The sequence below is a fragment of the Kickxella alabastrina genome (genome assembly GCF_025024165.1).
Source record: "Kickxella alabastrina strain RSA 675 chromosome Unknown BX661scaffold_17, whole genome shotgun sequence".
In the NCBI taxonomy this organism is placed as follows: Eukaryota; Fungi; Kickxellomycota; class Kickxellomycetes; order Kickxellales; family Kickxellaceae; genus Kickxella; species Kickxella alabastrina.
Window position 1 is genome coordinate 362,409 of NW_026251488.1, and position 27,113 is coordinate 389,521.

At 44.1% G+C, this 27,113-nt stretch overlaps 7 protein-coding genes across 7 annotated transcripts; 3 read left to right on the forward strand and 4 right to left on the reverse strand.

Annotated features, from left to right (window-relative positions):
- Nucleotides 1-5,663: 5,663 nt before the first annotated feature.
- BX661DRAFT_199552 (uncharacterized protein) lies at nucleotides 5,664-7,013 on the reverse strand (the record flags this gene model as incomplete). Its single annotated transcript, XM_051538340.1, has 1 exon — nucleotides 5,664-7,013. The coding sequence occupies one exon, from the start codon at nucleotides 7,011-7,013 to the stop codon at nucleotides 5,664-5,666; it is 1,350 nt and encodes a 449-aa protein (XP_051390416.1).
- Nucleotides 7,014-8,471: 1,458 nt separating this feature from the next.
- BX661DRAFT_185150 (uncharacterized protein) lies at nucleotides 8,472-10,285 on the reverse strand. Its single transcript, XM_051536702.1, has one exon. The coding sequence runs from the start codon at nucleotides 10,026-10,028 to the stop codon at nucleotides 8,682-8,684; it is 1,347 nt and encodes a 448-aa protein (XP_051390417.1). The 5' UTR covers nucleotides 10,029-10,285; the 3' UTR covers nucleotides 8,472-8,681.
- Nucleotides 10,286-12,737: 2,452 nt separating this feature from the next.
- Nucleotides 12,738-13,394, forward strand: BX661DRAFT_185151 (histone-fold-containing protein). Its single transcript, XM_051536703.1, has one exon. It carries the CDS (start codon nucleotides 12,799-12,801, stop codon nucleotides 13,330-13,332), a length of 534 nt encoding a protein of 177 aa, XP_051390418.1. The 5' UTR covers nucleotides 12,738-12,798; the 3' UTR covers nucleotides 13,333-13,394.
- Nucleotides 13,395-17,699: 4,305 nt separating this feature from the next.
- Nucleotides 17,700-18,071, forward strand: BX661DRAFT_199556 (uncharacterized protein; the record flags this gene model as incomplete). Its single annotated transcript, XM_051538341.1, has 1 exon — nucleotides 17,700-18,071. One exon carries the CDS (start codon nucleotides 17,700-17,702, stop codon nucleotides 18,069-18,071), a length of 372 nt encoding a protein of 123 aa, XP_051390419.1.
- Nucleotides 18,072-18,211: 140 nt separating this feature from the next.
- Nucleotides 18,212-20,452, reverse strand: BX661DRAFT_172227 (uncharacterized protein; the record flags this gene model as incomplete). Its single annotated transcript, XM_051533763.1, has 3 exons — nucleotides 18,212-19,954; nucleotides 20,096-20,317; nucleotides 20,432-20,452. The coding sequence occupies 3 exons, from the start codon at nucleotides 20,450-20,452 to the stop codon at nucleotides 18,212-18,214; spliced, it is 1,986 nt and encodes a 661-aa protein (XP_051390420.1).
- Nucleotides 20,453-21,372: 920 nt separating this feature from the next.
- On the reverse strand, nucleotides 21,373-22,598 carry BX661DRAFT_185157 (DNA-directed RNA polymerase II subunit RPB3). The gene is made up of 2 exons (XM_051536704.1): nucleotides 22,359-22,598; nucleotides 21,373-22,207 (listed from the first exon to the last, which is right to left on the reverse strand). Exons 1-2 carry the CDS (start codon nucleotides 22,460-22,462, stop codon nucleotides 21,460-21,462), a joined length of 852 nt encoding a protein of 283 aa, XP_051390421.1. The 5' UTR covers nucleotides 22,463-22,598; the 3' UTR covers nucleotides 21,373-21,459.
- Nucleotides 22,599-23,002: 404 nt separating this feature from the next.
- Nucleotides 23,003-24,509, forward strand: BX661DRAFT_214972 (uncharacterized protein). Its single transcript, XM_051538753.1, has one exon. The coding sequence runs from the start codon at nucleotides 23,067-23,069 to the stop codon at nucleotides 24,285-24,287; it is 1,221 nt and encodes a 406-aa protein (XP_051390422.1). The 5' UTR covers nucleotides 23,003-23,066; the 3' UTR covers nucleotides 24,288-24,509.
- Nucleotides 24,510-27,113: the final 2,604 nt, after the last annotated feature.

A 27,113-nucleotide genomic window follows, 5' to 3' on the forward strand; every position in this document is an offset into this window, starting at 1 on the left:
GCTGCTGACTCGCGCCCAGTCAACTTCTCCCGGAGATAATTGCTGCTTCTGCTGCTGCTGCACTTCGCGAGTCACACTGTCGGCTTTAGATGGGTGTGGTGCTGACAGAGCCGTCGCCTCCTTTGATTTCTGTAAAATACGATAGCGTCTGCGACAGCTACTAACAGAACGAGAAAGAGTCCTGCTGATAATATCCCAATCAATGCCGCTCTTCCTTTTAAGCGTATCAATCATCAGCAAAAGTTGTCTGTCACTGTCGCTGGTCCATTTTTCGTGCTTGTATTCGTTATTCTTGCCCAGCTCGTCTAAATGACAAATATAAATGTAAATATTTAAATCAGCAGCATGTGGCAAAACAGATATAAAACACACGTGAAGCAATATTTGGAGCAACTTACCCTTGTTCCGAATATAATTCATTTTATTGCTACATTGTATGGGCAGTCTGGTCCCAATGTACCGCGAAGCCTCTGTTCCGCCCATCCCCTTGTCCATGCAATATCTCAGCTTTTGCAGCTCACTGTTGGTCCACTGGTCAGAAAGCTCAATGTGACCGTGCTTGATCCAGCTGTGCTGTGCGCGTCCAGGAAATGTGCCCAACTCGCTGTCAATCCGCGCCCAGTCCTCGCCATGCTTGTTGACCAGCTGCTTCAGCTTAACCATATCACTCGCACCAAATACTATGAGTTTGGAAAATGCGAATGATCGGGCACACATGCTCTTAATTACTTTGAGTGGTTTGTCTGGGAACTCGTTCTGTACCATTACCACCAGTGTTTTAGTATCAATAGAGTGACGGTGCTCCCATATGATATCCTTAATCTGCTGTTTCTCGGCATCGGTCCATTGCACGGCTTCCGTATTGTCGTCCTGCGGTGTGTCTTGTAGACGCAAATGTTTATGGTACAATTTAGCCAAACCATGTTGTGACAAAAAGTATGGATACATCAGGTAAATGTCCTTCCATCTCATGCCCTGAGCACGGTATCTGCCGAGATCATCAAGCAATTCTGCCATCATGCGAGGGTGCTGCCAAAAATGAAATGCCTTGAAGCAAACAGAGTCATTGGTGTTCATGTACACGTCTGCTAAAACCCAGTCGCCAGTTGCCTTTTCGCCAAAGTGGTCTGCAACAAACTGAGTCAATATTTTGCGGTTATCGACAGTCCATCTGTGAGGGATGGGCATAGCGCGTGGCTGAATTGAAGACTGTGTCAAGTCAAACAGCCGCAGGCAGTCAATGAGCGGCAAGCCAAACTCGGTGGCCAGCGCCTCCCAGTTGCACCGGGCAGTGGTTGCGTCAAAGAATCTGTTAGCCGCTGCCTCAGTAACCTGCTTCCTCAGCTCTAGTCTCTTTTGGACCTCAGCATCGGCTTGCGCCAGGATCTGCTGGAGTCTGTCTGTGCCAAGGTGGTACTTGTTTGCCAAAATGTACCAGGGGATCGTCGAGTCTGTCGCCTGGATCTCGCGGATATGCTGTACAATCTCGCTCTTGCGCTCGGGCGTCAGTTCAATCGAGGGCACAGCGGCGTACTGCCTGACACTGGTGGCTAAGTGCTGGATATAAGACAATGACACCACGAGTGAGTGTTTGGGTGGTTTGGTAAAGAGGCGGGCAGTTGCTGGCAGCAGCGGCAATAGCAGCAGCGCGCGCATTGGCTTCGAATGACACACAGCCAGCATGAATTAGAAAAATAATAATAAAAATTGAATTGAGCTGCAAATTTAAAAAGAGAGAAAAGGGAAAAGAAAATCGAAAGAGTGCACTGATAAAATGAAATTAGAAAAAAGACAGTCGTGAAATCGTTGCTACTGCATCCTAAAAACATGATTTTTTGTATAGAGGCGATCAGCACAAAATTATGTTTTTAGATTAAAGAAACTTTTAGATAACAATACAAAACATTTAGAAACATTGGCAGATGCGTATACTACAAGTATATATTTATGAAGGCTAGACCAAGTGCTGTTAATCAGGATCAAAGTTATTCAAATGGCTGCTGTGAGCTGTGCTTATTTTGAGTGACTCGGTGACCGAATCATCAGGGGGGTCGATACCAGTGTATACAGCTGCGATGTGGTCACAACCTCTTCTTTGTGGTGCTTTGACTTGCTTTTACTATTAAAGGCGCCGTCGTCAATTTGTAAAAATGCTCCGCCCTCCATTTTCCCAGCAGAGCTCGCCCGCGTCTGAGCTCTAATGTTGCTTGAAACAGAGCCGCCTAAATCGATATCGTACTCTTTCTCTCTCTGCAGGCCATCGTTGCAGAAAGTGCACATCCATTTGTCAAGATACTGCTGTCGATCAAACATGCACTTGAAATGAGGCTTCCGCATAATCTGCCACCACAACACGTTGGTCGCGACGTGGCTGAGTGACGTGTTTATAATGCGCAGGCAAACGTCTTGCTGATATTTAGGGCACACGTAGTTCATAATTGTCACGTATAGAAGGAAAGCATATATGATCACACACATAATCAGCATCTCACGGCTCTCGTTGAACGGGCTCTTGTTGCGAATTATCCAGTGGACGGCCACCATTATAATCACAGTAATCCACAGAAAAACAAGCAGGGTCACCTGGTAGCCCAGGTTGTAGCCGCATATATCAGGCTCCAGAATGTATTCAGTTGTCAGGGACGGCTTCAAGAACTGCGAAATCAATCTGACAAGAAGTATGGCTGCCTAGTACATAATAAACGGCAAATAGAGGCCCCATCCGTGGTATGGGTTGTGTAGGTAGAATACGTGGGACAGACCGTATACCATTAATGCGATGGGCAAGCACATCCCGCCTGCGCCTATCAAAGTTCACATCCATACTCCAAACGCCATGCAGTTATTCATGGGCGTTCCTGCCACGGGTACATAACCGTTGACCTGTATATCACTGAAGAACCATACAGCATATAGAATTATAATCAGAACCATAATAGTGTTGTTTTTGGACTTTATTGGCACGTAGTATCTGTTTCACAGTATATATATAATAGCGCCAAAAGATCGATCAAATAAACTGTCGAAATGATAATAATCATAAGCAGGTCTCCTTTCCCTCGCGGATCCAACGTCATGCCCATTGGCTCAGCGTTCTTCTGGCGTTCAATCTCGCTCTCCATCAAAGTAAAATACAAGTTGTAGACCATTTTAGTAGTAAATATCGAGTCGTCCGTATAAAAATAAATAAAAAGCCAAATTTATGCTTAAAAATTTGACAAGGAACTTGTTCAATCGAGAAAATGTTACTGACTGAAATAAGTGCAAACAACAGGTGGGTGCATAAAATTATTTTTATAATAAAAAGTCAGAAAATGTGAATGTTTATTTTATATACATTTTTAAATAGAAATGTATGTGGATGCGGATGCTGTTACATTAAAAATATATATAATGAACAAAATGAATATGAACAGTGGATGGTGTTCATCCCTTAGCTTTCTTTTAGTTTATATGTTCAATATATTTTTAACATAACACCCCGACATACCCCTTCATTCCATAATGCATATGCTTGAACGTGCATATACAAAGACCATAGGCTTGACACGCCAAGACACCAGTCTGTCCGCGGAAAAACCAGTTCTCACCAACGGAGTGCACAATTGGTGAAGTGTGGTGCCCAACACACATTTCAAGCCATTATCTTACCTTTTCAAGAATGAAGATCGCCCTCATGGCCACTATACACATTTATGTTATTACTAGCTGACATCAAGGAACACCATGATGTTTACAGCACTGCCCACACAGTGCTTCCCCTTTTTTCAATTCCATAAGTAATTTTGAAGACTCGAATATATCAATTTAGACCCACATTTTAGAGAGCATGACAAAGTACACAATAAAGACAAGATACATAAAGATGAGGCCGAGCCTAGTTCTACTTTTGATTATATTGATAATAAAAACTTTCATAATTCAACCAAGCATACTTCTAAAACTAGGCGACTAGTGCTTCACTCAAATCACCACCCTCTTATTATAACAATATGACTTTGGGTTCAATTATAGGATTCACAAAAAATCCGATTTCATTCCGTAAAGAATTTCGGATACTTGGAAAGATTGGCAGCTGTTGATGGTTTGTATTTTTAAGGAAATTCCGATGTTTGTTCTGTGACAATCATGTCGGCGCGCATTTTCAACAAACAGGAATTTACCTGAATGTGAATTGCAAACAAAAAAGAGTTCCCAGTGTCATATCTAGAGGCTGAGGGTAATAAATAAATATATTAAAGAAATTCAAGAAAAAGCTATTACTAGGGCTTGTCGATGCCTTGCGTCGAAAATACTGTCCCCAGTAGAACTCACCACTAGCTGCTTGTGATCCGTTAATCCACATACATCTAATCAGGGGATGCGGCTATATCACCAGGATTGTAATAAAACTTATTCGTACTAACTAATTTTATTAAAAAAATCCACTATAAGGGAGCTTAAAGAGCTCCGCTTATCTATTCGAAACTATCGCCCGTGAAAATAGAGATTGCGATCGTAAACAATCACAATTTCAAACAATCGCAAATTCCCAATTGCAATTGTCACGTGACATCGCAATAATTGATGTCACAAGGATGCTTATTAAAAGGCTCCTGTACAATTTTTGATGTAAACTTTACTGCCCATAAGTAAACAAAATATATCAAGTCAAAAGCTGATATGTATATTCGTTTAAAATCAAAATTAAACACATTATTGCTAACAAAATTAATATATTCTTCTCGCATCAACAATAAATAATGTTTTGAATTGCTGGATGAAATTTGAATATATTGAATGCAAAGCAAACAAAATCCCTTGTGGGGATCAAATGATGATTCAAAGCCTCACCCTGTGGGAAACACTAGAAGGTTGTCCTATATGGCGGACAAGACCAGTCCCTGGAAGTTTCTGCCACCAGGGTCTCATCCTGGCCCTTACAATGAAGTAAAAAAGGCCGTAGCTAGCTGGAGACCAGATTAAGTAACATTTTCTCACTGCAATTGGAATGTAGAAAAATATTCACAAATTCAGATTCGCCAAGATGCGACTCAGACTGCACCCATGAACTACTTTCACCTCACATGCTAGCCACCATGGCCAATGTGGTAAGAGCTGCACCCGTTTTCACCAGTAGTGAATCTCTTTGGATGGATGCATGCCTAGTAACTCTGATGAATGCAAAACGACACGATGTAGTTGCTGCTGCTGAATACGTTGCTGTGTTAATATTTCTACTGTCAATTTGCCACAAAATTATAGATAATGTTTTATATTGATTTTAATATATTGAATTATAATAAAAAATTGTTAGATGCTTATTGATGGAGTTTTGCTATGCAATAAAAGCACATGAGAATCTCAAACATTTTGAAAATAACATTGTAACATATATTGAATATTTACTGTTTCAAAATATTTGTTGCGCCAATACATAAGAATAAATTCCAGCAACCAACTGAAAATGATTAGATTTGCTATTGTAGAATTGTAAAATTTACTGTATTACCTTGTCTTAGCTATAAAATGGCCGATAATTCAGTTTGCACACCAATATTTGTATAAGAATATGTTTAAAGCGTCAATAATGATTGTATATTTTTGCACAGTCAACACCAAGCGTTTAAAAATCAAGTTCAGAAAATATTTTGTAATTCATATTAAAAGATTAAATATTAAAATTAGACGAGTTTGCGCTCATTGGGATCGACATAGCCCAAGTGTCTATTGTGAGCTTCGCCCAACTTTAGTGGAGCTGTGTTTGCAACGTCAGGAAACGAGATCGGTGTGTACAACTGCGACTTGGGCTGCAAAGTGTTGGTCTGCGTACTGTCTCCGTTTGATTCTTCCATCATAATTTCAATTAAAACATCTTCATGGTGGCGCTTTGTTGAAGTTGACGGCCGAGTCGATTGTCCGCGGACAAGACCCCCGTTGCCTACCATGGGAGAAGTGGAGGTCTGGGAAAGCGCACTGTGTGAATTATCACTAAAATTGACATCATTTCCATTGTACATTTTATCGTCAATTGCGTAAAACACGCCGCCTTCCTTCTTCCCTGCAAAGCTTGCTCGCATCTGAGATATGATGTTGTTGGAACCAACGCTGCCTGAATTGATCTCGTACTCTCTTTGGAATCCGTCATTTCGCAGCTTGTAGGTCCACTGATCAAGGTATCGCTGCCGATCAAACATGCATTTGAAAAGAGGCGCCCACATAATCTGCCACCACAGTGCGTTGGTTGCAAAATGGTCCATGCACGTGTTTATAATACGTAGGCGAACGTCCAGCGGGTAGCTTGGACGCACGTAGTTCATGATCGTCACATACAAAAGTATAGCCGATATGATCACGCACGTAACTAGCATTTCGCGGCTCTCGTTGAACGAACTCTTGATCTTGCGAATCCTCCAGTGAACGGCTGACATAAGAGCCACGGTTACCCACAGGAATATGAATATGGCTATTTGGAATTTTTGGTTAAAACTGCAAACGTCGAGATCCGGGTTAAACTCAGTTGTCATGGATGATTTCAGGAACTGCGAAACTAGACCAACGACCAACGCGCACACCCAGTAGATGATGAACGGCAAATATAGGCCCAACCCGTGGTACGGCTTGTGTAGGTAGAAGACGCGGTACAGACCATGCGCTCTAAACGCGATTAATGAGAGCATACCGCACGCACCTATTATAGTACGCATCCAAATTCCGAACGCCATGCAGTTTACCAAGTGCGTGCCAGCCACAGGTACGTGTCCGTTGGTCTGCAGGTCACCAACAAACCACACAACGGATACGGCCACAATTAGCGCCATAATAGTAATATTTTTAGACTTTATTGGGGCGTATTTTCTGTTCCAAAACATGTACAAGACCGCCAAAAAGTCAAACGAGTAGACTATCGAAATGATGGTAATCATAATTATGTCGGCTTTGCCTCGTGGATCCAGCGTCATTTTCATTCCCTCGGCGTTCTTCTGGCGTTCAATCTCGCTTTCCGTTAACGTGGCCGACAAAAGGTTGCCCATTATTAAAATAAAGTCGTAAAGTTGGTGGAAAAAATGTAAATAAAACAGTGTGATAAGATGACAAATAGTTAGTTACACGCTAAACCAAATGTTGTAATACTTGTAGAGTTGAAATATAAAAAAGATGGCGTGATGTTTTTTCTAATATAGCTACTAAGTGAAATGAAAAATAAGGTAATTATTAAATATAATAAACCAAAATAATATGGCGACAAAAAAGTTTTGGTCATGGATTGAGGAAATAGTGTTAGCTTATAACCGAATGTGACAATTTGCGCTCATCGAGATTTTTAATATGACTGGTGAATCAAAACCCCCTTTGTTGAGTTTTAACGAACAAACAGCGTTAGACTTTGGGAATGCTAGATCTACGCAGCTGTCCCTTTTTTACTTTCCGCATAACAAAGCGAATCGGTTGGGTCAATTTTTCAACTGCTTATAATAATTTTTTGTGCCCATCCTAAGAGATAACCCCAATTTGGAAGTCAATTAAACGCCTGGAAGCGTAATGCTCCCGAAAGCAATATTGAAAATAGGGTGGTCAGGATTTGATAGGTGATCTACACAAGGTGCATATACAACCTAGCTTTACATAAATAAAGCTAGAAAACATGTTGCAGACATAAAACGGCGTGCTGTTGTGCCAAGGTTGTGTATGGTTATTATCATTATAACAAAAAACATTGGCGATCTATAAAGACGATCGCATTGTCAGAAATATTGCAGATCGTCATGTTTCCGTAATCGGATTGCTCATTCATCCTATGCAAAACATGTGCACATTCTAAATTAAAAAGCGCAAACAAACCGAGACAAAACAAAAGAGCAAAAAATGCGGGCAAGGTGGGTGATACTACTGTGTAATTTTTGCATACTAGTGAAGTGAATTTGCCACCTTGGTTGAACGCAATTGGCTCAAGATTCGAGTTCTCCGAATTACAAGGAACTACAGTCTAACAAGCTATCCACGTGACACACCGTACATTTGAGACTGGGGGCACTGACAAAAGTGCCATCTTCGTAAAAAAAATAACCCCGAGTATATATTTTGCCGCCGTTGCACACATACCTGCAGGTCAGCGCCAACGAAAAGCCAGTCTGTGACCAATATCTTTTATTTCTCAAAAAAACAAACCAAAATATACGAATATACTTGGTTGGGCATAGTGGTTTTATTTTTTGAATTTGTTTACAAAACTGCTTCTTTTTGCAGATCACACAGACTAAAAAATAATTTTAGGGAGGATGACAATACTGACCACTGCTCTTTGAAATAATAGCGGGTTTGTGTTGGATTTGTTAGAACATTTTTAAAATGGCGAAGTGCACTACAAAGACGCCTATGTGATGAGGTTTATAGTGGAAAAATGCAGGAAATGAGGAGAGTAAAAATTGCAACTAGCGGGGTAAGCATTAAACATATGTATCAGTGTGTTAACGTTGTAAAATTAACTGATGCTGCAATGCTGGCCACAATGGCAATATAAAATACTTGGTTTTACAAATTTGTGTCACATGTATACTTTCACTATGTGTCAGGATGGGGACAACTATAATTGAATGCGGTAAACAGCGATTGGTTTAAACGTCTCAGGCAACACAAATTAGCATGGCTTACGTTTCAGTACTTTAAAATCTGCCCAAAATGAAAAAACAGCAATACATTTATTAAACAAGCTGACGCTCGTTAGAATCAACATACTCCAAGTGTCTATTATGAGCATTCTGCATATTGAGCGGTGCCATGGTTGCAGTTTCTGGTAATGTGATTGGAGTGTACAATTGCGATTTAACCTGCGACCTGTTGGTATGTAAAACGGCATCCGATGTGTCCATCATGATTTCCATCAAGATATCTTCGTGGTGACGCTCCGTTGAAGCTGAAAGCCGAGCCGCTTGCCCGTACGAATTGCCGCTATTTAAAACCGTGACACTTTCGGCCATCTGGGAAGGTGCACTGTATGCGTTATCTTTGGAAACGGTACCATTGCCATTGTACATGTTACCATCTATGTTATAGAAAGAACCACCTTCTTTATTCCCTGTAAAGCTTGCCCGTAACGTCGATTTTTGTTTATTCAAAATGGCTGTGCCCGCATCAATTTCGTACTCCTTCTGGAACCCGTCCTTGCGCAGCTTGTAAATCCACTGGTCAAGATATCTCTGCCGGTCAAACAAGCACTTGAAAAGCGGCTTGCCCATGATGAGCCACCACAGCGAGTTGGTCGCAAAATGATTCATGTATGTGATGGTCAAGCGCTGGGACAGGTTTAGAGGATACTTTGAAAGCACGTAGTTCATGGTTGTCGAGTACAAAAGTACAATGAACATGATCGTACACGTAACCATCATCTCGCGCCCTTCATTAAACGAACTCTTGATCTTGCGAATCCTCCAATGAGCAAATATCACTATGAGCAGGGTAATCCAAAGAAACGAATACAGCACTGCCTGGAATGACGTATTATAGTCGCAGATATCGAGTAGCTCAATGTACTGGGTTGTAATTTCCGGTTTCATAAACTGCGAGATCAGGCCGACAATGAGCGCACACACCCAATAGATGATGAACGGCATGTATAGCCCCAATCCGTTATATGGCTTGTACAGATAGAATACACGATACAAACCGTGTGCTCTCAGTGCAATTAGTGAGCACATGCCACACGCGCCCAGAATAACACGCATCCACAATCCAAACGCCTTGCAGTCCATTAAGTGCGTCCCTGCTAAAGGCAGATGGCCGTTGGATTGGAGATCGCCGACGAACCACACAGCGGATACTAACATAATCAGAACCATGATAATAACGTTTTTTGACTTGATTGGCGCGTATTTTCTGTTCCACACCATGTACACGACCGCCAAAAAGTCAAACGAATATACTGTTGAAATAATGATGAGCATGATCAGGTCAGCTTTGCCTCGTGGATCCAGTGGTAGCGGCATCCCCTCGGCGTTCTTCTGGCGCTGTAGCTCGCTTTCGGTTAACGAGAACGACAGCTGGTTACCCATTGTTTAAAAAAAGGAGCCGTAAAGTAGTTTAGGAAAATATATGCAGACAAAGTTATAAGATAATAAAATAAAAGGGTTACAGCTTACAGCCAAATACAAAAAAATAGATAGAAATTTATATAAATAAAAAAGGTAAACCAATTGAAAGATACCATGCCAGGTACAAAAATAATGCTTTATGTTGATATTTAAACGTATATAGGTTGATGAACAGAATTTTTATATAAACAATTGGAATATTTAAATTTTACTTTATAGTGGGCGGAACAAAAAAACAAGTTTTTTTTTTAAAAATAATTTTTGCTTGGTTTTGTATGTTTGTAAAAGCAAATTTTTGAGGTGACACATTGTTGAGGCAGAGTACATCCAAATTTGCATTGTAACAAAAAATAATTTACTAATAGAAGATAAATGGTGTTAAAAAGCGATTTGCGAATTTGTCTATGCATTTTAGGAAATCTGACAACTGCATAAACAAGATTAGCCATATGCATATTTGCATGATTATGTTCTTTTTAAAATAAAGGTATACATTTTGCATATATTAAGTTCTTTGTAAAAAAATAGGGGTTTCGGAGAGATTGACTTGATGTTGGGGTGTATTGATCAGCCTGTTACCTTGTTTTTGTAGCCATTGGGCATGAATATATTTGTTGTTAATACGTTATTTCAAATTAGGAAGCACATTGATGTTGCGTATCTGACATGGCGTAAAAAACAAATGACAAGGGTATTATTGGGTGATTTCAAGCTGCACATGTGTTGAAATGTATATATTCCATGAACAGGATATGAAGAACATACTACTATGTATTTAGTAAGGTGTATACTATGAGTGTAATAAAAAACAACACGAATTTATATTTCACAATCATTTCGGCAGATCCGCTCCCTCATTGCAGGTGAGATGCTTTTCAAAAAATTTTGAGATCAAAAATAAAGTAGATAATTGGTATTGGCGTGTTTTTTTTTCAAATGTGGGACGTTTTGTTTGTGCCGATCACATTGCGTTTCCATGTGAGTGCAAGCAACCTTTTTGTAAGATCTGCAAACCAACAAAAATATTCCAAAAACAAATTACAGACAGGCATACTGATTGGCCTTTTAATAATAATGGTTTTTAATGATACTGAGGTATGCATGTACCATCCAAACCATTATGCAAGCCAATTGTTTATTAACTATAGCCAACATACAAATTAAAAATTTTATTTAAAGAATCAACAAATTATAACAGGTTTAAAATATAATTTATACACAAAGCTATATGCATTTTTTAGTTCCCATTCAATTTATTGTAAGTGACAACATTATATAGGAAGCATATGTAATAAGTAAAACTTTTTTCGTTTCCAGATATGTTTTTTTTAAAACTCTCCAAGAGTTTTGTTCTTATAATTTTTTGTTGCCTGTGCAGCACCAGTGCACATAATGATTAGCGAGAGTAAATTGAATATCTTTAATTGTTCTACAAAAGTTTTTAATTGTTTCAAAATTTGAAACTTTGCAGCTTGATTTGAAAAGCAAGCTTATGTTCTCACTTTTCAAGTATGCAGGCTCAATAAATCTTACGATAATAGAATATATGCTTGTAACAATATAATTAAATAGATGTAGAATAGAATTAAGTGATTTTTAAAAAAAAGTATGGACAATATTCTGGCTTTATGTATTATTGGATTACCACAATGCTGGTTTATATTTTACTGGATGTAAATTTTTTCTTCAGTCTAATACATATATTTTGAGAGATTAGATTCTACCCATAAATATACCTAATGGCCGCAGCACTTGCAATTTTTAAATGTTTGCGTATATACTTAAAGTATTTACAACATGTACCGATTTCTGGAGTAAACCCACAAGGAATTTATTTTTATATTAAACACCAGAAATATAAAAAATTATCATTTAGTTCTTTTTGTAGGATTTCCCACGTGATTCATAATATATATAACTAGGAATAGAGTGTGCGGGTTTTCCACAATATATTTTTCTTGACAAAAATTACAATAGCAATATTGTCTTTAAAAATAATTGTGACTGCAAACTAGTCATACAAGTTGTATGTGAGATTTGTAAAAAATTTTAACTTTTAATTTTAATTGAAGCTTAAACTGCGCATCACATTGCAGACCCAGTACATATTTTTAAATATTGCGCGACACTGGCTTTCAAACGAGCCCAAATATGTGTACCATGCTCATTTTTATTACCCTTTGTACTCTAGCGCTGTTATCAAAACTGTATTTCCAGCGCCGCCGTGTCATTGAATGTTTTGGCCAAGTGGTCCAATCGCACGCCCAATGGTATTTCTCTTCAAACCAGCTTCTCAATGACACAGCGTGCCTTATCCACAGCACTTTGGAACCCATCGTTCGCGTATGTGCATATCCACAGCCAGTACAAAAATTTCTCCGACACCGACTCTAGATCAGCAGCCTGCCTCACAGAAGCCTCGCCGTATCCCAACAAACACGGATACATGGCAACCAGAAGCTTGAGCAGATTGCTGCACAGCCTACAGTTACTTTTTGTATAATATTTAAACACGCATACTACGCACATTTTTTTGTTTAACCTTTGTTTTTGTTTTTTTCTTCAAACAATTGAATTAATCGTGGGTGAGCCCACAATCCATCCAAGATATTAATTTTAATTCGGGTACTTTGAACATTCTGCAAAAAAATAAGCAACATACAATTTATCCATTCTTTACACAAAACACACCTGTATCTTTTTATCTCTTTTTTTATTACTAATCCAAAAAATGTCTTCTACCTTGACAACCCTAGATGAGCTTGAGTTTCCCAAAGCAGTTCTCACAAGGTTACTCAAAAGCAGTCTTCCCGAAAACATCGCGATTCAAAAAGAAGCGCGTCAAGCAATAACCAAAGCCTCCACTGTATTCGTCAGTTACCTAGCAGCCACCGCCAATGATTGTGCAAGGGAGTCTGGGCATAAAACTATTATGTCTAATGATATTTTTAAGGCTTTGGAGGCGGTCGGGTTGGGGGATTTTGTCGATAGGTTGCAGGGAGATTTGGTTTTACATGCGGAGGTTTTGAGGGAAAAGAAGGAGAGGAAGAGTAAGGAGGTGGTTGGAGGAAATGAGGAAGAGGAGGGGGAGGAGGCTGAGGAAGAGGAAGAGGACGAGGTTGAGGATGCGGCGGAGGCTCTGGAAACGGAGGAGACCATGGGGGAGGCCGAGTTTGTGGGTGCTGCCGGGGTGTCGGTTGTGAAGGAGGCGGATGGGACACAGATGGACGTCGACGATGTTGCCAAGCGCCCACGAATCGAGTGAAAAAGAAAAAGAAAAAGATCCAATTATTTATTTAGTATCAATGAATAAAAAACATTCCATGTAGCAAAAGAGAAAAAGAGAGACAGAAGGATTCAATATAATGTTTTAGGGTATCGGGTTCTTGGTGGGTTTCTTCGCGGATCTCCTTGATCGACTCTTGTGCGCAGAGGGTGGTTTATGCGCAAGAGGCACCGGTTTGTCGGCTACAGGCAGCGGATTGTCGGTGTTCTGTTTTGACTGGGCCCTGGGTTTACCCCCACGAGCCAAGGGCAATGGTGGCGGCGTTGGCGTTGGCAATGATGGCGGCGTCAACGGCTTCTTGGGTTGGTGGTGGCTCGTGGATTGGGGGGGAGTGGTGGTGTTTGCCGGCTGCGGAAACAACGTCTGCGCCGAATTGGCATTCGCCGGCGCTAGTTTGGCCATAGGCAGAGCGCATGGCTGCGGGGCCATTTGCGCCGACTGAGCAAGCGGAGGAGGGTTGACTCGAGGCATCGCGTTGTTGGGGTTGCTGGCGTAGCCGGGAGGCAAATTAGCGGGATTAGCAGGATTAACAGTGTGCGTGAACGAGGCGAAGGCCGGATGATGCGGATAGAAGTAGGGCACGGGGTGCTGAGCAGGGTGGACGATTTGGTGGTGGGTCGCATAGTACAGCGGCTCTCCGCCGAGCCCCAGGTACATCGGCTGGTGCTGCTGCTGGTGCGGCGCCAGCGCGTACGCGTACGCGTTAGGATGCGGCTGCATATGCATGTACGCAGCCATCGCGCCGAAGCCATCGGAATGGCCCGCGTGGTAGTGGCCGGCGGGCGCCGAATTCATGGCGTACGCGTCGTTGGCGACAATGGCCGGCAGCGGCAGCGGCTCTGTCACGTGCATGTGCATGTGGTGCGCGCCGTATGCGTGTGGCAGCCGCCACGGCTGCTGGAAGCCGCGCGGGTCGCCGAGCTGCTCGTTGGCCACGTGAGCGTGAGCGGGGGTGTTCCGCGTGCCGATTGGCCGGGGCCGGCCGGGTGCCGGCCTGTACGCGCTCTGCTGCGGCTGCGAGTCGGCGGCGGAAGCGCTGGGCGGGTGCGGCAGTGCGCTGGGCCAGAGCGTGGACCCGGTCGACAGGTGGAAGGGGCCTGCGGAGAGCGGCTGCATCGGCTGCTGCTGGGTCCACGCGTGGTTTGGCGTGGGTGTGGCGTCCACCGGCGAAGCGTGGCTCTGCTGCCACGAAAAGGGGCTCTGGAACAGCGAGTCAAACCTGGGCGGCTGCTCTTTTTCGAAGGGGGCAGGGAGCGGCTCTTTCTGGATGAGTGCTGGGAGCGACTCTTTCTGGATTGGTGCTGGGAGCGGCTCCTTTTTGATGGGTGCTGGGAGCAGCTCCTTTTTGGTGGGCCCAAGCAGCGGCTGCTTGTCACCACAGGCGAAGGGCAGCTGCTTTCCTGCGGATCCGGGTGTTGGCAGCCGCTCCGAGGGGGCCGGCAGCATCGGCAGTGTCTGCGGCGTCGGCGTGGTGCAAGCCTGCGCGGCTCCACCGGCTGGTTTGGCGTTGGCTTTAACTTTAGCGTGACCCACCGCAGCGGGCAGCTCAGCCGGTTCGGCTGACGCCGTGGTTGGCTCTCGGCTCGCAGCGGGTGCTCTCCAGCTAGTGGGCTTTGGCGCTGCAGCGGTGTTGCGCCGCCGCATGTCGGTCGGCGTTCGGGTGGGTTTGGGGGCGGTCTGGCGCCAAGTGTCAGCGGGCAGCGGCAATGGCAATAATGGCAGCATGTCGCTTGGTTTTTTCGCTGGTGTGTCGCTAGGCCTTTTCGCCAGCGTGCCAGCCTTGGAGTCGAGGCTTTCCAGCGACGCCAGATCCGGCGCACCACCCACAGGCGCGGCCGCAGCCAACGGTGCAATCAGAGCGACCGGCCCAGGCGTGGCCATCGCGGGCGCGCTCACTTCAGCAGCGGCGCAGGCGTCTTCAGAGAGCTTCAGCATGGTGGACCGTTGCGTTGGGCGCGCTCTTTTGAGTAGCACCAGGGGCGAGACTACCGTAGGAATAGGTGCGCTTTGTCTCCGGCCGCCGTTGCGCTTTGCGTCCTCCCGCGACTGCTTCGCCTCAGGTTTTGGCGGGGCAGCCTTTGGGACGGGTCGCCGTATGCCGTCGGTTGGCGTCAGTGGCAAAGGTGGGGGCGCAGGCGCAGGGAGTCGCGTTTTGGCCGAGGACAGACTGGCTTTCCACCAGCGCGCCTGCTGCTGCTGCTGGTCGGCCGCCAGCGGGGCGTCGGCTTTGGGCTTTGTGCCCCACGTGTCGACAATGCACACCGGCGTTTTGCGCTTGTCTGTGGCGGGTATAGCCTGTGGCTCCGGTTCCGGTTCTAGCTCCGGTTGTGCAACTGGGTCTGGTTGTGTGGTCAGAGTCGGTTCTACCTTCTCGGAGTGCCTGGCAGGTTCTGGCTCCAGCTCCAGCTCCAGCTCCAGCTCCAGCTGCTTCTGATGCGGTTCCTGCGGTTCCTGCTCCGGCTCGAGGTTGTTCCACGCCATTCTCTGGCCGAACCGAGCCCTGCGCTCTACAGTAACTCTCACCTGCGTACCGTCGTCAAACTCCACCTCCCTCGTGAAATCCCTATTGGCATTGCCGCCAAACGACGCCAACACTGGTTCCACTTCCGCCACTACTTCAACCACAGACTCTGGCCGCATCATCCCTTCCCTCTCTTTTTCTTTGTCGTCCTCTGGCTTTTTTAAGATCGTCGACCACGGGTTTCCAGCTTTCGTCTCCACAATTGGTTTCGCTATTGCCACAACAGGAGTTTTGTTGGCCCAAAATGAACTCGATATCGCAGACCTTTCCTTTACTTCTGCGGCTGTGCTGCTGCTGCTGATATTGCTGCTGCTGCTGCTGCTAGTGTTATTAGTAATGAGTGTTGGGAGCGCGCGGACTGTCGGTTTGAATACTGTTTTTTTGCCATATGTGCGCGTGGACGATGCCGGTGGTGGTGGCCGTGGGTGGCCTCCCTGCGCCGTGGTGTTTATGCCTTTGGGGAATACATCGGGCTTGCGCATGCCTTGCCGCGACATAATTGTATGTGGGACAAAGAGAAAAAGAAGAAGAAAGAGAAAGAGTGTGTGGTGTCGCTGTAATTTGTAGTGTAAATTGGTTGGTGTGGGCTTAATTAATAAAAAAGAGGAGGAATGCGAATAACAAGTAATAATAAACACTGGCAATAATAAATAATAAGGAAGAATGGATGGATGGACAGACAGTCCGCCGAAAACTGTTCCGTGAATTGAGAAAAAAAATAGAAGGAATTTCGAGAGAAATAATATATATATATATATATTTGGCTTGATGTTGTTGGTGCTGGAACTGGCGCTGGTGTTGGTGCTGGTGGTGACAATGATGATGACGATGATTTTGATACAAAAATGAAATAATGAAATAAATTTTTGTTTGTATGTGTAGAAAAAGGAACAGAAAACACAAAAAAGAAAACAGAAAAGAAATAAAAAATATCCGTCTATATTTGAAAATAGCAGTATATGTTGGTCCACGCTTTTTTTATTTTTATTCTTGAAACGAAAAAAGAAACAAGTCATCACATCACCTGCTCGCTTCGGTTGCTGATTACTCAGACAGCTGATCGAGAATGGGTTCAAACCTGTGGGAATGGATGAGGCGTTAACACCACCAGAATATGGATGATTTATGTGGGAAAAAAAGGATTGGCTACTGAGGTTCTGTGTCGCTTGGGCCCTTGCCCATCCGAACAGGAATCACCAACCCCTCGCTGAAGCAGTTGAAGATAATGTACATACTTAGGCTTGCCTCAGCCATCTCTGCTCCAAAAGCGCCGTCTGGTTTTAGGCGCTGCTTATTCCATTGGGGGGGGGGGGGCCACATCATTCAAAAGAAAAGCCATGTCAGTTGCAACCTGTGCCATTCCATCCAAAAGAGGGGCAGCGTTAATAGACGTTGATTTGCGTGCGTAATCAGGCGGTGAGGAGGGGTCAGAAAGAGAAAGGAAGAAAGAAAGAAAGGAAGAAATGGCGGCTCTGCCTGGTTAAGTACAGTAGCAATTAAAAAAATTAAAGTAAAAAACGTAAGTGCGTATTCACTTGGCCCCGTTTGGCATTGGGGGAAGGAAATGGTGGTACTCATCTCAAAATTGGGCCAGCACATCCACGCAAAAAAAAGAAAGCAATCCCAATCAGAATGTGCTCATGCACGTGATTCTAGGTGATCAAGAATTTTCCATGTCTTTGATCCTCCGTATCTTTTTTCGCTTATTATATATTTTTTTACATTTTCATTCCTCTTTCAATTCCCCTTTTCGATTCTCCAATTCACAATAATATTTATTCCTTCTCCATTCACAAAAAATACAACAATAAAGGAGAGAAAGACCATGGCGACCGTTCGTAAATTCTCCGCAGCAGTGCTCAATCACCTGAAAAAGGAGCACCCAGAAAATGCCTTTAAAGTTTCCTTTGTCAATGGACATTGGCGGCCAGCGCAATTCAGTCTTCGCCGCCAAGCCGATATTCGCAAAGCCTGTATGCTGACCAAAGTTGATCCGAAAACCATTGGGATGCCGGCCTTGCCCAAGAAAAAGAAGATGCAGAAGAAGCCCGCAAAGGGACATAAGCAGCAGAGGACGTATGCGGAGAAGCAGGCGATGATCCAGAAGAATTTGGAGGATATGCCAGAGAAGATTCGCAAGTGGAAGGAGGAGTTGGAGAAGGAGAAGGCAAAGACAAAGTCTACGTTGCCGTTCTAATACAACAACAAAAAAAGAAAGAGAAATATTGAAGGTTTATATATAAATATATAAATATATTCATTTTCTACTTTTTTTATCGTATCATGGTATTGCAAAATAATACTTGTGGTTTTATTTAAAATTGTTTTTTTTTGTTCTTAGAATACTTTGCCGTCTTGAATCGCAAAAGGCATATCAGATGGGAATCCGCACTGTTGGTTGGCATATTGGTGGTTGTTAGTATCCTGGCCCTGGAGCATCATGTAGTTCCCGTTGGACAGGTAGACCCCTGGAATGCTATTCAACGACGCAAAGTCAAACGCCCCTTGCAACATGGCGTTGTCAGCACGATATAGCGCAGGCACATTTGTCGCCTGCCCTGCCATCGATGTCGACGCCGGCGTCTGGAGCTCAATGCTGGCGCACAGTCTCGTGTAATCCTCGTTGCGCCCAGGCATGTCCATAGGATTAGAATTACCCGCAGCGGGCGCGTAAAACTGCTGCATCGAAGCTGGCGCTGCTGCTGCCATTGTCGCTGGCAAGTTTTGCTTTGGCAGATCGTTCAGCTGGTCATCTTCAGAGCCACAGTCAATGTCGATATCTGTGTCTGAAGACGATGACTCGGAGGAAGAATCCATGTGCTCATCGTCATCGATTACAGCGCCATCGTACCCCATGCGCGTGTTACCACTATCCACAGAGCTATGGTTTACCGCTGACTCGTAGCCGCCTCCTAGAGTGTTGCCGGCTGCCTGGGCTGTGAATCCCATGTGTGGATGTATCCAGGAGTTCTGATGGCTGTTGGTCGCTGCTAGTGCTGCCCGAGATTCAACTTGCTGCTGATCACTATTGCTGCCACCACCACTGCTGCTGCTGTTGCTGTTGCTGTTGCCCTGCCAAGTTTTTTGCAAAAGCTCGGCTAGCTCCGGGTTGGCAAAGAAGTTGTCCAACAGTGACTCGTTGAAATCACTCGGCGCGCTGGGCTTTCTGGGAGGAGGAATGGCCGCGAAGGACTGGTTGGAAGCAGAGCCCATTATTCCTGGTGTTTGCGGTAGGGGTGTTTGGAAATTGTGGCGTGAGAAGGACTGGGATTTAGGTCGTTTAGCTTTCGGCTCCCCTCCTCTCTCTCCTCCGCCAGTGGTATCGGTGCGGATCATGGGACTGTTTACAGAATTTTTAACGTTAAAGCCGACATTGCTGCCATTGCTGCTCCCCGACATACTAATCGGACTGCCGCCGTCCCAAACTTTATTATCTATGATCCCCAGCATACTGCGAACGCACTGGAGGTCCATAGGCTGACTGTCAAAAGCCATATTGACCGGTGGTCTAGATCCCATCCCATGGTGAGAAAGCAAACCGAGCGATGAAAGATCACCAGCAGACATCAACTCTACGCCACCAGAAAACTGGCTATGTTGCTGCTGCTGGTGCTGCTGTTGCTGCATACCTAGATGGGCAATGGAATCAATGGCAGACATCACCCGGCCCTGTCCAGCTTGTTGGAAAGGCATCTGTGCCATTCCGGGACTGCTGTTAGGCGCAGCCGACGCTGTGCCGCGCTTGACGAGCGAAGTGGAACGCACAGGCAGAGGCATCTTGATCATGCCGGGCATTGTAGCTGGGATGGTGTTGCAATTTAGCAGGGTATTTGGGTGCTTGATTAAGGTGTTGGTGGTCGGCGGTTGGTTGGGGCTATCTATCGTGGGCTTGTTTTGCGTGTTGGGGCTGTGGTATTGCTTGGTGTACTTGACGTGGAGGTTTTCCGAACTGGGCCCGTCAGAGGTTACCTTGTATTCGTTCACAACCGCCAGCCGGCGACGGATAAAGGATCCTGTGTCGTCGAAACCATACGTACCGCCGGTTTCCTCCTCGACTGTCTCGGCTTGCTCCTTGCGCTTCTATGTATAAAAAATGTCAAGTTATAATAATTTAGTAATTTACCGTGGTTTTTGGTGTTATTACAATCTGGCTAAGCACAAAAAAACAAAACGGTCGCTTTGGGTATAAACACATAATCATTATTGAGCGCCTTTACTTACTCTTGATTCGTTTGTCAAAAACTGCTTGTTGAGGTACCGAGCAAATAAATCCTCTGGTGCGCCAGAAGACGCATAGACATGGCTAGCGTTTTTGGCGTCAAAGATGACAATGGCTACTTTGACTCCGCAAAGAACGCTCAGTTCGTGGGCCTTTTTAATCAGTCCGGCGCGGCGTCGAGCAAAAGTCACAGTCCGTTGGCGCGAGTTTTCAATCTCGCTGATCTAAACATCAAAAAATAAAGAGATATTTTCAGATTATTAATACACAATGTATGCGGTATTCAATATATGATTATTTTGATATTCAATACGTTATTTACAATGCCGTGAACTTACGCTGATCTTTTTTCTGCCCATATTCTTTTTTATATAGAGAATATCGCTCGGATATTTTGCTTGAGAACTGTTATGTCAGGTGTATGTATATAGTATTTTCTGTATTGTTTTAGACAGGTAAAAATTGAACAAATAATAAGAATCGCAAGACTAGTAAAAGTAATGTCGAAAAAGCAAGACCGAACACCAACTATAATAATAATAATAAAAACCAAACTAACAAGCTAACAAACAAACAAACCATACAAGAAGAAAGATTCGAGAACAAAAATATAATAAAAAACACGGTTTGTCTTGCGACTGACAAATATTTGTAAACTATCCAACAATTATTTTGTCTCCTCTCTATGCCTTTTCATTTTTGCATGTTTGGCAACATTCCGTAGCTAAAATGTGCGGAGAAGCATCAAAATGAAGTGCGGAGAGAAAAAGTAACTTGATGTTGTTGGTGATGATGAAAGTAAAAGGTTTTCCTTAACTGCTTTTCTTTATAAAAGAAAAATAGAGAGGAAATAAAGAGCAAGCTCAAAGATCGGGGGAACCTTACAAAATAATGTAGGGGGTGAAAATAATACAAAAGAACCAAAAGAATGTTGGTCTTTGTTGTAACTGATATCCTCACTTTATGATTGTATTGTATAACAAACATTTTGAAGGCGTGTGGAGTATAAATAAAGTGAGGAAGATATAGTCATGGATGAGAAGTAATACACTTTTAAAGTGCTTATTTTTGAGCTGCTTTCGTGAAAATGGCCAAAATAGCAGTGCATCCTGTATATGTTAAAAATAGCTATAGCCAATATACTTTGTACTGCTTAGCTACTCAAGCTCAAATTGCTTGATTTTTTGTTTGTTTGTTTGATTTTTCCAGGTTGAATTGAGTGCAAATGTGCGTAGATGTATGCAGGGGAGGAGGAAAAGAAAACGATAATAGTTAGAAGAGTAACAGCCTGGTCATTATTTTTAATATTCAAATGCCATTCTATTTGGCAATAAATGAAAACAGTTAAAAACAAATAGATATCAAGCTATACCCATGGCTCGCCGTCATCCATGTTGGCATTAGAATCTGGGTTCTGGTCCTCTTCCAGGGCAAGCTGCAAGCCGCCCAATTTCTCCTGCAAAACCCTTGTAGCCTTAATAACCACGGCCTGCGGGTCAAGACAGCCGACGGTCTCGACATTAAAATAAAAGATAGTCGGCTCCGCCTTAAAGTCAAATGGCGCCTCTGGATCAACCTCCACCTCCTCCTCCGCATTCTTACTCAGCGGCCACTCATCCTTGATATTCTTCTCGAACCAATAATCAAGGTGCCTAAAGTTGTTATGCGGGTCGTATTCGAACCCAACAGCCGCACAAGGCGACCACTTGGCGTGCTCCTTGGCCACGCCCTTCTTGGCAATACAGTGGATGTTTATTTCCTGGCCCTTGCGCATCTTTATAATGATGATGCCTCGGGGGTCTTCGCTGTCCACCACGGGGACTACGTCTTTGTTGCTGCTGATAAGATCTGTGCTGTAAATCGAGCGCGTGCCGCCCTCGGTGCACTTTACGTGGAGGCTGAATTCGACTGAGCATTCTTTGCAGTAGTTTGCGCACGTGCAGTCCCGGGTGTACTTGAACTGGTCAACAGTGTGGCTGGTCAGGGGGATCATGCCTAGCCGGTGCGCAATGTATTCGTCGGCAAGAACTGATGTGTTTTCAATAAACTCGACAAGGTCAATGGCCATGGTGGGCACCTCAGCGATCATTGTCCGTCTCAGCGAGTTGGCGACACTATGTTTTTTAAATGAAATGAATAGCAGTAGAAGCAGCCATGTTTTTTTTAAGTCAACGTTTGTTTTTGTGAGCGGCTGGCTTTAGTTGGTCAGCTTTTGTGTTTGCTTGCTTCGTCTTCCTCTTTGGTGCTTTTTGTTTCTTTTTTTACCTGAGATGTGTGTTTGACAGGACAAAGTCAATCGAGTTTTTGTCCAAACTGCGAATGCGAATCTGCGGGTTGGTGGGATCACTGACATGTGCGCTGCCGTCCATTTTTCGAAATACTTTGGAAAAATAATAATAATAAATATATGCTTGTAGTGAAAAATAAAAATAAAATAGAAATGCGATTCGTCTAAACAAATGACCAAAGAATTGTGTAAAAAAAAGTAAACGCGTCCAATTGAAATGTGAACAAGTTAAAAGTATACAAAAAAGCACACTCTGGGCTTACGTCTGACAAAATCAGACCAACACGCATGATCGATTGATTGGGATCAAGAGCGATATTAAATATTTTAAAAAAAAACCAGATATCAAGCATACAGAAAAAGAAAGAAAAATGATACAATCGTAACTCTGACGCGCGTGCACACATGTAGAAAAAAATAAAAGCCTCATATTGCAGGCAATGTATTACTGCCAGTAAAAACAGGCAAAACGCGCAGTACGAGTAGTGGCCAGAACAATTTCTTACCTTCTTTTTTGTTCCATAAATGGGGTATAAACTATTACTTTTCGTGCTGCTCACAACCAAAAAAAACAATAAAAAACACAAGAGCGTATTTTTGTCGAGGTTGTGAGCGAGACATTATCTAGTTTATTTTTAAAGGAATATTAAAACATTCAATAAACTGTTAATCATATATTATACATCATGCGAGCAGCATTACGTGTATTGCTAATAGCTCTGTTAATATCACCATGTCTGGCAGAGCAGCCGCGCGGACGGCTGCTTGTGTTTGGCGATGATCTGGGCGACACAGGAAACTTGCGAAAGCTGACAAACAACAGCAGCATCGGGTACAGCGGCGGGCGACTAACGAACGGGCCGGTGTTCGCAGAATACATGGCAACAATGCTGAACAAGCAGCTCAGCAGTTTCGCCTACGCTCAGTCTGCTATCGACGACACATGGTTGAGTCCCGAGGCGGACGGCCACCAGGTGCCCAGCCTCGACGACCAAATCGTCAAATTTGCCGATGCCGAGCGCGACTGGATTAGACGCAAGTCAGAGCCACGGAACAGTATTGTGGTAATAAGTGCTGGAGCGAGTGATGTGCTGCGCCAAAAAGAGCCCCTCAGTGCGCTCAACATGGAGCTTTCGCAGAAGCTGGTTAAGGGCGTGTTTCGGCAGATAGATAGGGTGCAGAAACTGGGGTTTGACAGCATTGTTGTGGCAAATTTGCCTGCGCTGTATGCATTGCCGCGGTGGCAGGTGTCGGCGTCGGTGGATACTTTGCGCAGCTTCGTTCGGGCCACCAACACCCTGTTTCGCGAGCGGCTCGTGGACAGGGGCGGGGGCAGCGCCAGTTTGCGGCTGTGGCTCTTGGACGTGGAGGACTTCCAGCTGGTCACGGCAAACGCTACGTTTGCTAGGTCCATCGGGGCCAGGAACACCAGCGGTGCATGTATCACTGCGGCGGGGAGTTGCAAGGACCCTGCGGATTTTGTGTTTTATGATGATGTGCATATGGATATGCGGCTGCACCATCTGCTGGGCCTGGCTGCTGCCACGATGGTGCAGGGCGGCGATGTGCAGTACGATGCCACTTATTTCGGACAGCTGGCCAAGGAGTATGACATTGGCGTGCTGTACCATACGACTGCCACGATGTTTGACGATTCGAGCACAGGGCCAGATGGCATGGCGGCAACGGCGGCGGCAGCGGCGGCGACTGACCCTTTGCTCACAGTCACATCGAGCTCTGTGGCCAATTGCTCGCTGACAGTCATGTGCACATCGGTGACTCAGTCATCGGTTGTGCTGGAGCAGCGGCTGCAATCCAACAGTCAGGGGATGATGGGGTTTGGCTTCGCAGGAATTTGGTGGCAGCAGGCATATATTTGTATTGCTTGGTTGCTGGTGTTTATGTAACGAGTTTTGTTGCTTTTCGCTAGATTCACTTTTTTTATTATTCTGCTTGAGTGGCGGTTGATTTGTCAATAGAAGGAATCTGTCGAGTATTGATTACTATTTTACACTTTGTGTGTATTGAAAAAGCACATGTTAATCTATACTACAGTAAATTGCTTGCTTGCTCACAAAAACATATTGGTTCTGTAAAGCCACATCTTAACAAACCTCTGTATGTCCGCGCGCTACAAGGCAACACTGTCAAATACGAGTGTACATTGCTGCTTCTTTTTCTTTTGGTCAATGAGTGATGCTACTACTATAATATATATATTTTTTACCGAGGTTGTCGCGTGGGACATACATACATACCTGCAGACAAGCTTTTTTTGCCAAAGAATGATTTTATAATTGCGCGTGCATGTTTTTCTATTTATAATAAATAACCAGGCGTGAATGTTGTGCAGCCCGATCATCCCGCCATTACAATTTTCTTTTTTGCCCCAATGGGCGATCTTACGCAACAAGCAGCAAACAAAAACATGCAAGATAACGAACGCGTTTTTACAAAAACAAAACAAAACGACACTAACAAAAAACAATAAGTGATCATAGGAGGAACAGAGTGATCTAAAACAGACCAAGAAAAAAGCTCACTCGAAGAAACTTGCGTGTTTTCCGTGAATACATAGTGACGCTTTTGAACTGAACGCTCCAGTTATCCATTCGAGGGGATGTGAAGAAAAAAGTCAGACGTCTTTTCACAATGACTTGTGATATTGTGTGTATGACAGAAGCAATACTTTATTGAAACAACAGTCGTAGGAAATAAAAGAACCCAGGTGGATGGAAAAGAAGAAGAAAAGGGAACTGGGCGCAGTCGTTTGAGTTTTAATTTTTTTGGTACTGTTCAGATATCCGCAGCCATGGTTGTAAGATAAAATAAATTTAAGCTCGAGAAGCAATTTGGAAATATGCAAAAGAAATGAGATGCAGTAACACTATTTTCTAATAAGACCCCCTTTTCTCCTTGAGCTTGTCAGCTTAGTGGTTATCGGGAACCATTTACCCTGCTTCAAGCAGGCATACTAAAGAAAAAAGAGAAAAGGAAAAAGAGAGGCAAGGTGGCCGAGTGGGATAGAAAGCTCTATCCATACCCAAATAAAAAACAAGCAAAAAAAGAGGTGAGAGGGTTTGGGGGAGGGGAGGGGAGGGGAGGGAGGCAGACTTTAACAAATGACTGGAAGACAAGCCAGAATTTTTTATCCTTTGGCTTCTTTTATTCTTTCTTTTTTATCAAGCGAGACTTCAAAGTGTCATTCATTATAAATGAAAAAGCAGAGTATGAAACCCATTTTGCTTCAAGGTTAAAGCTTGCTTGGGTAGAAGGCGTTATTCTTTTGCCTTTTTGTTGCGCCTGCTCAAGAGAATTTTAATGTGAGTTGTGAAAGAGATTGAGAAGAATATAAAGGTGGAGAAGGGGAATGAAAAAGCAAAAAAAAACATAAATTGGCTGTGCTTTTATTTTTTTACAATCCAATCCACAAACTGACTGCGCCTTTTTTTTTCTCCACTTGGTTTATTTTTATTTTATACTTTTTCCCCTCTGGATAACCACTTTTTAAATAATAATAAACCGCACTGTCGCTGTTTTCAGCTCTCACTCACTTTTTCTGGCCTGTGCTGTCTATCGCATTTTTTGCTTTTTCGTTACACTCGAATACGATAAACCTTGGAGGGACCTTCTCTTTCTTTTTTCTCTCTTTTATTCCCCCTCCCCCCTTTTTATCCCCAACCGACTTTATACCTTTATATATTTTTTTCTTCGCAATTTGAATCTTTACAAGACACAAGAGCGAAATCAGCAACCTCACAGCTTTAGAGCAAAAAAATAAAACCACACGGAGGGCACAGGGATACATTTTTATATACTTCTTATCACAACTTATAACTTCCCCTTTTTTTCTCACATTATTATTTTCTTTTTTGTTAAAAAAAATTACCGAGAGGTTCCAAGATCTAATGAATTTCTCATTTGCATCTGCGCCAACCACACCATTCATAGCGCAGACAGACGGGCGCTCTACTCTCGGGTCCCACCTTCTACCACCACAGACAGCCTCAGGTATTTCAGGCTCAATAAGTGCAGGAGTATCGGGTTCCTGTGCAACCGACCCACTAAACGATATCGGGTCGCCGATTAGTATGCCTTATTTGCAGTTCGCTATACACAACAGTCCGTTTTTCATGAGTGATTCGGGGCTCGGTACCATGGGATCACCGACTTCGGCAGCTCTGGGGCTGCCGCCGAAAAGGTCGCAGCATCCGCAGCCACAGCAGCAACAAGAGCACCAATATCCGCAGCAGCAGCTTCCAGTGATTGTGACTACTTCGCCATCATCGGTGGCTATGTCCGCGTTGGCGCTGGCATCCAGTGGCGCAGCACGAGCCAACCCAGGATTGTCTCCAGGAATCAACAATATCAGGGACGTTCTGTTGGCGCAGAGCGAAGCAGACGGGCCGCTCCCAGGGTTCTTGCGGCCATCGGACGTGTTCACTACGCCAGAGAACCGCAATCTTCCGGATCCGCCGTCGGCACAACGGACGCCGGACCTGGCGCTCTTCGAGGACGCCGACAGTTTTGGGTTTTCAGCGTCCACCTCGGCAGCCATTACGCGGGTGCTCAGCCCGCGCACGCAAACAGCGCAGGCGGGACTCTCACTGCTGGCAGCGTCGGCGACGTACGCGCACAGCAATTCGGATTTGACCCAGCGTATGGGGTCGGCGACGCCGCTGATGGAGGCAATGGGGTCGCCGTTTTTGAACGAGGGCGCGGTGAATGCCACG

Bases quoted from the DNA above. Each gene is read 5' to 3' on its own strand.
- BX661DRAFT_214972 (XM_051538753.1), top strand. From the start codon at position 23,067: ATGCGAGCAGCATTACGTGTATTGCTAATAGCTCTGTTAATATCACCA.
- BX661DRAFT_185157 (XM_051536704.1), bottom strand. From the start codon at position 22,462: ATGGACGGCAGCGCACATGTCAGTGATCCCACCAACCCGCAGATTCGC. The intron at 22,208-22,358 runs GTAAAAAAAGAA...TAAAAAACATAG, and splicing joins CTGTCAAACACACATCTCAG to TGTCGCCAACTCGCTGAGAC.
- BX661DRAFT_185151 (XM_051536703.1), top strand. From the start codon at position 12,799: ATGTCTTCTACCTTGACAACCCTAGATGAGCTTGAGTTTCCCAAAGCA.
- BX661DRAFT_185150 (XM_051536702.1), bottom strand. From the start codon at position 10,028: ATGGGTAACCAGCTGTCGTTCTCGTTAACCGAAAGCGAGCTACAGCGC.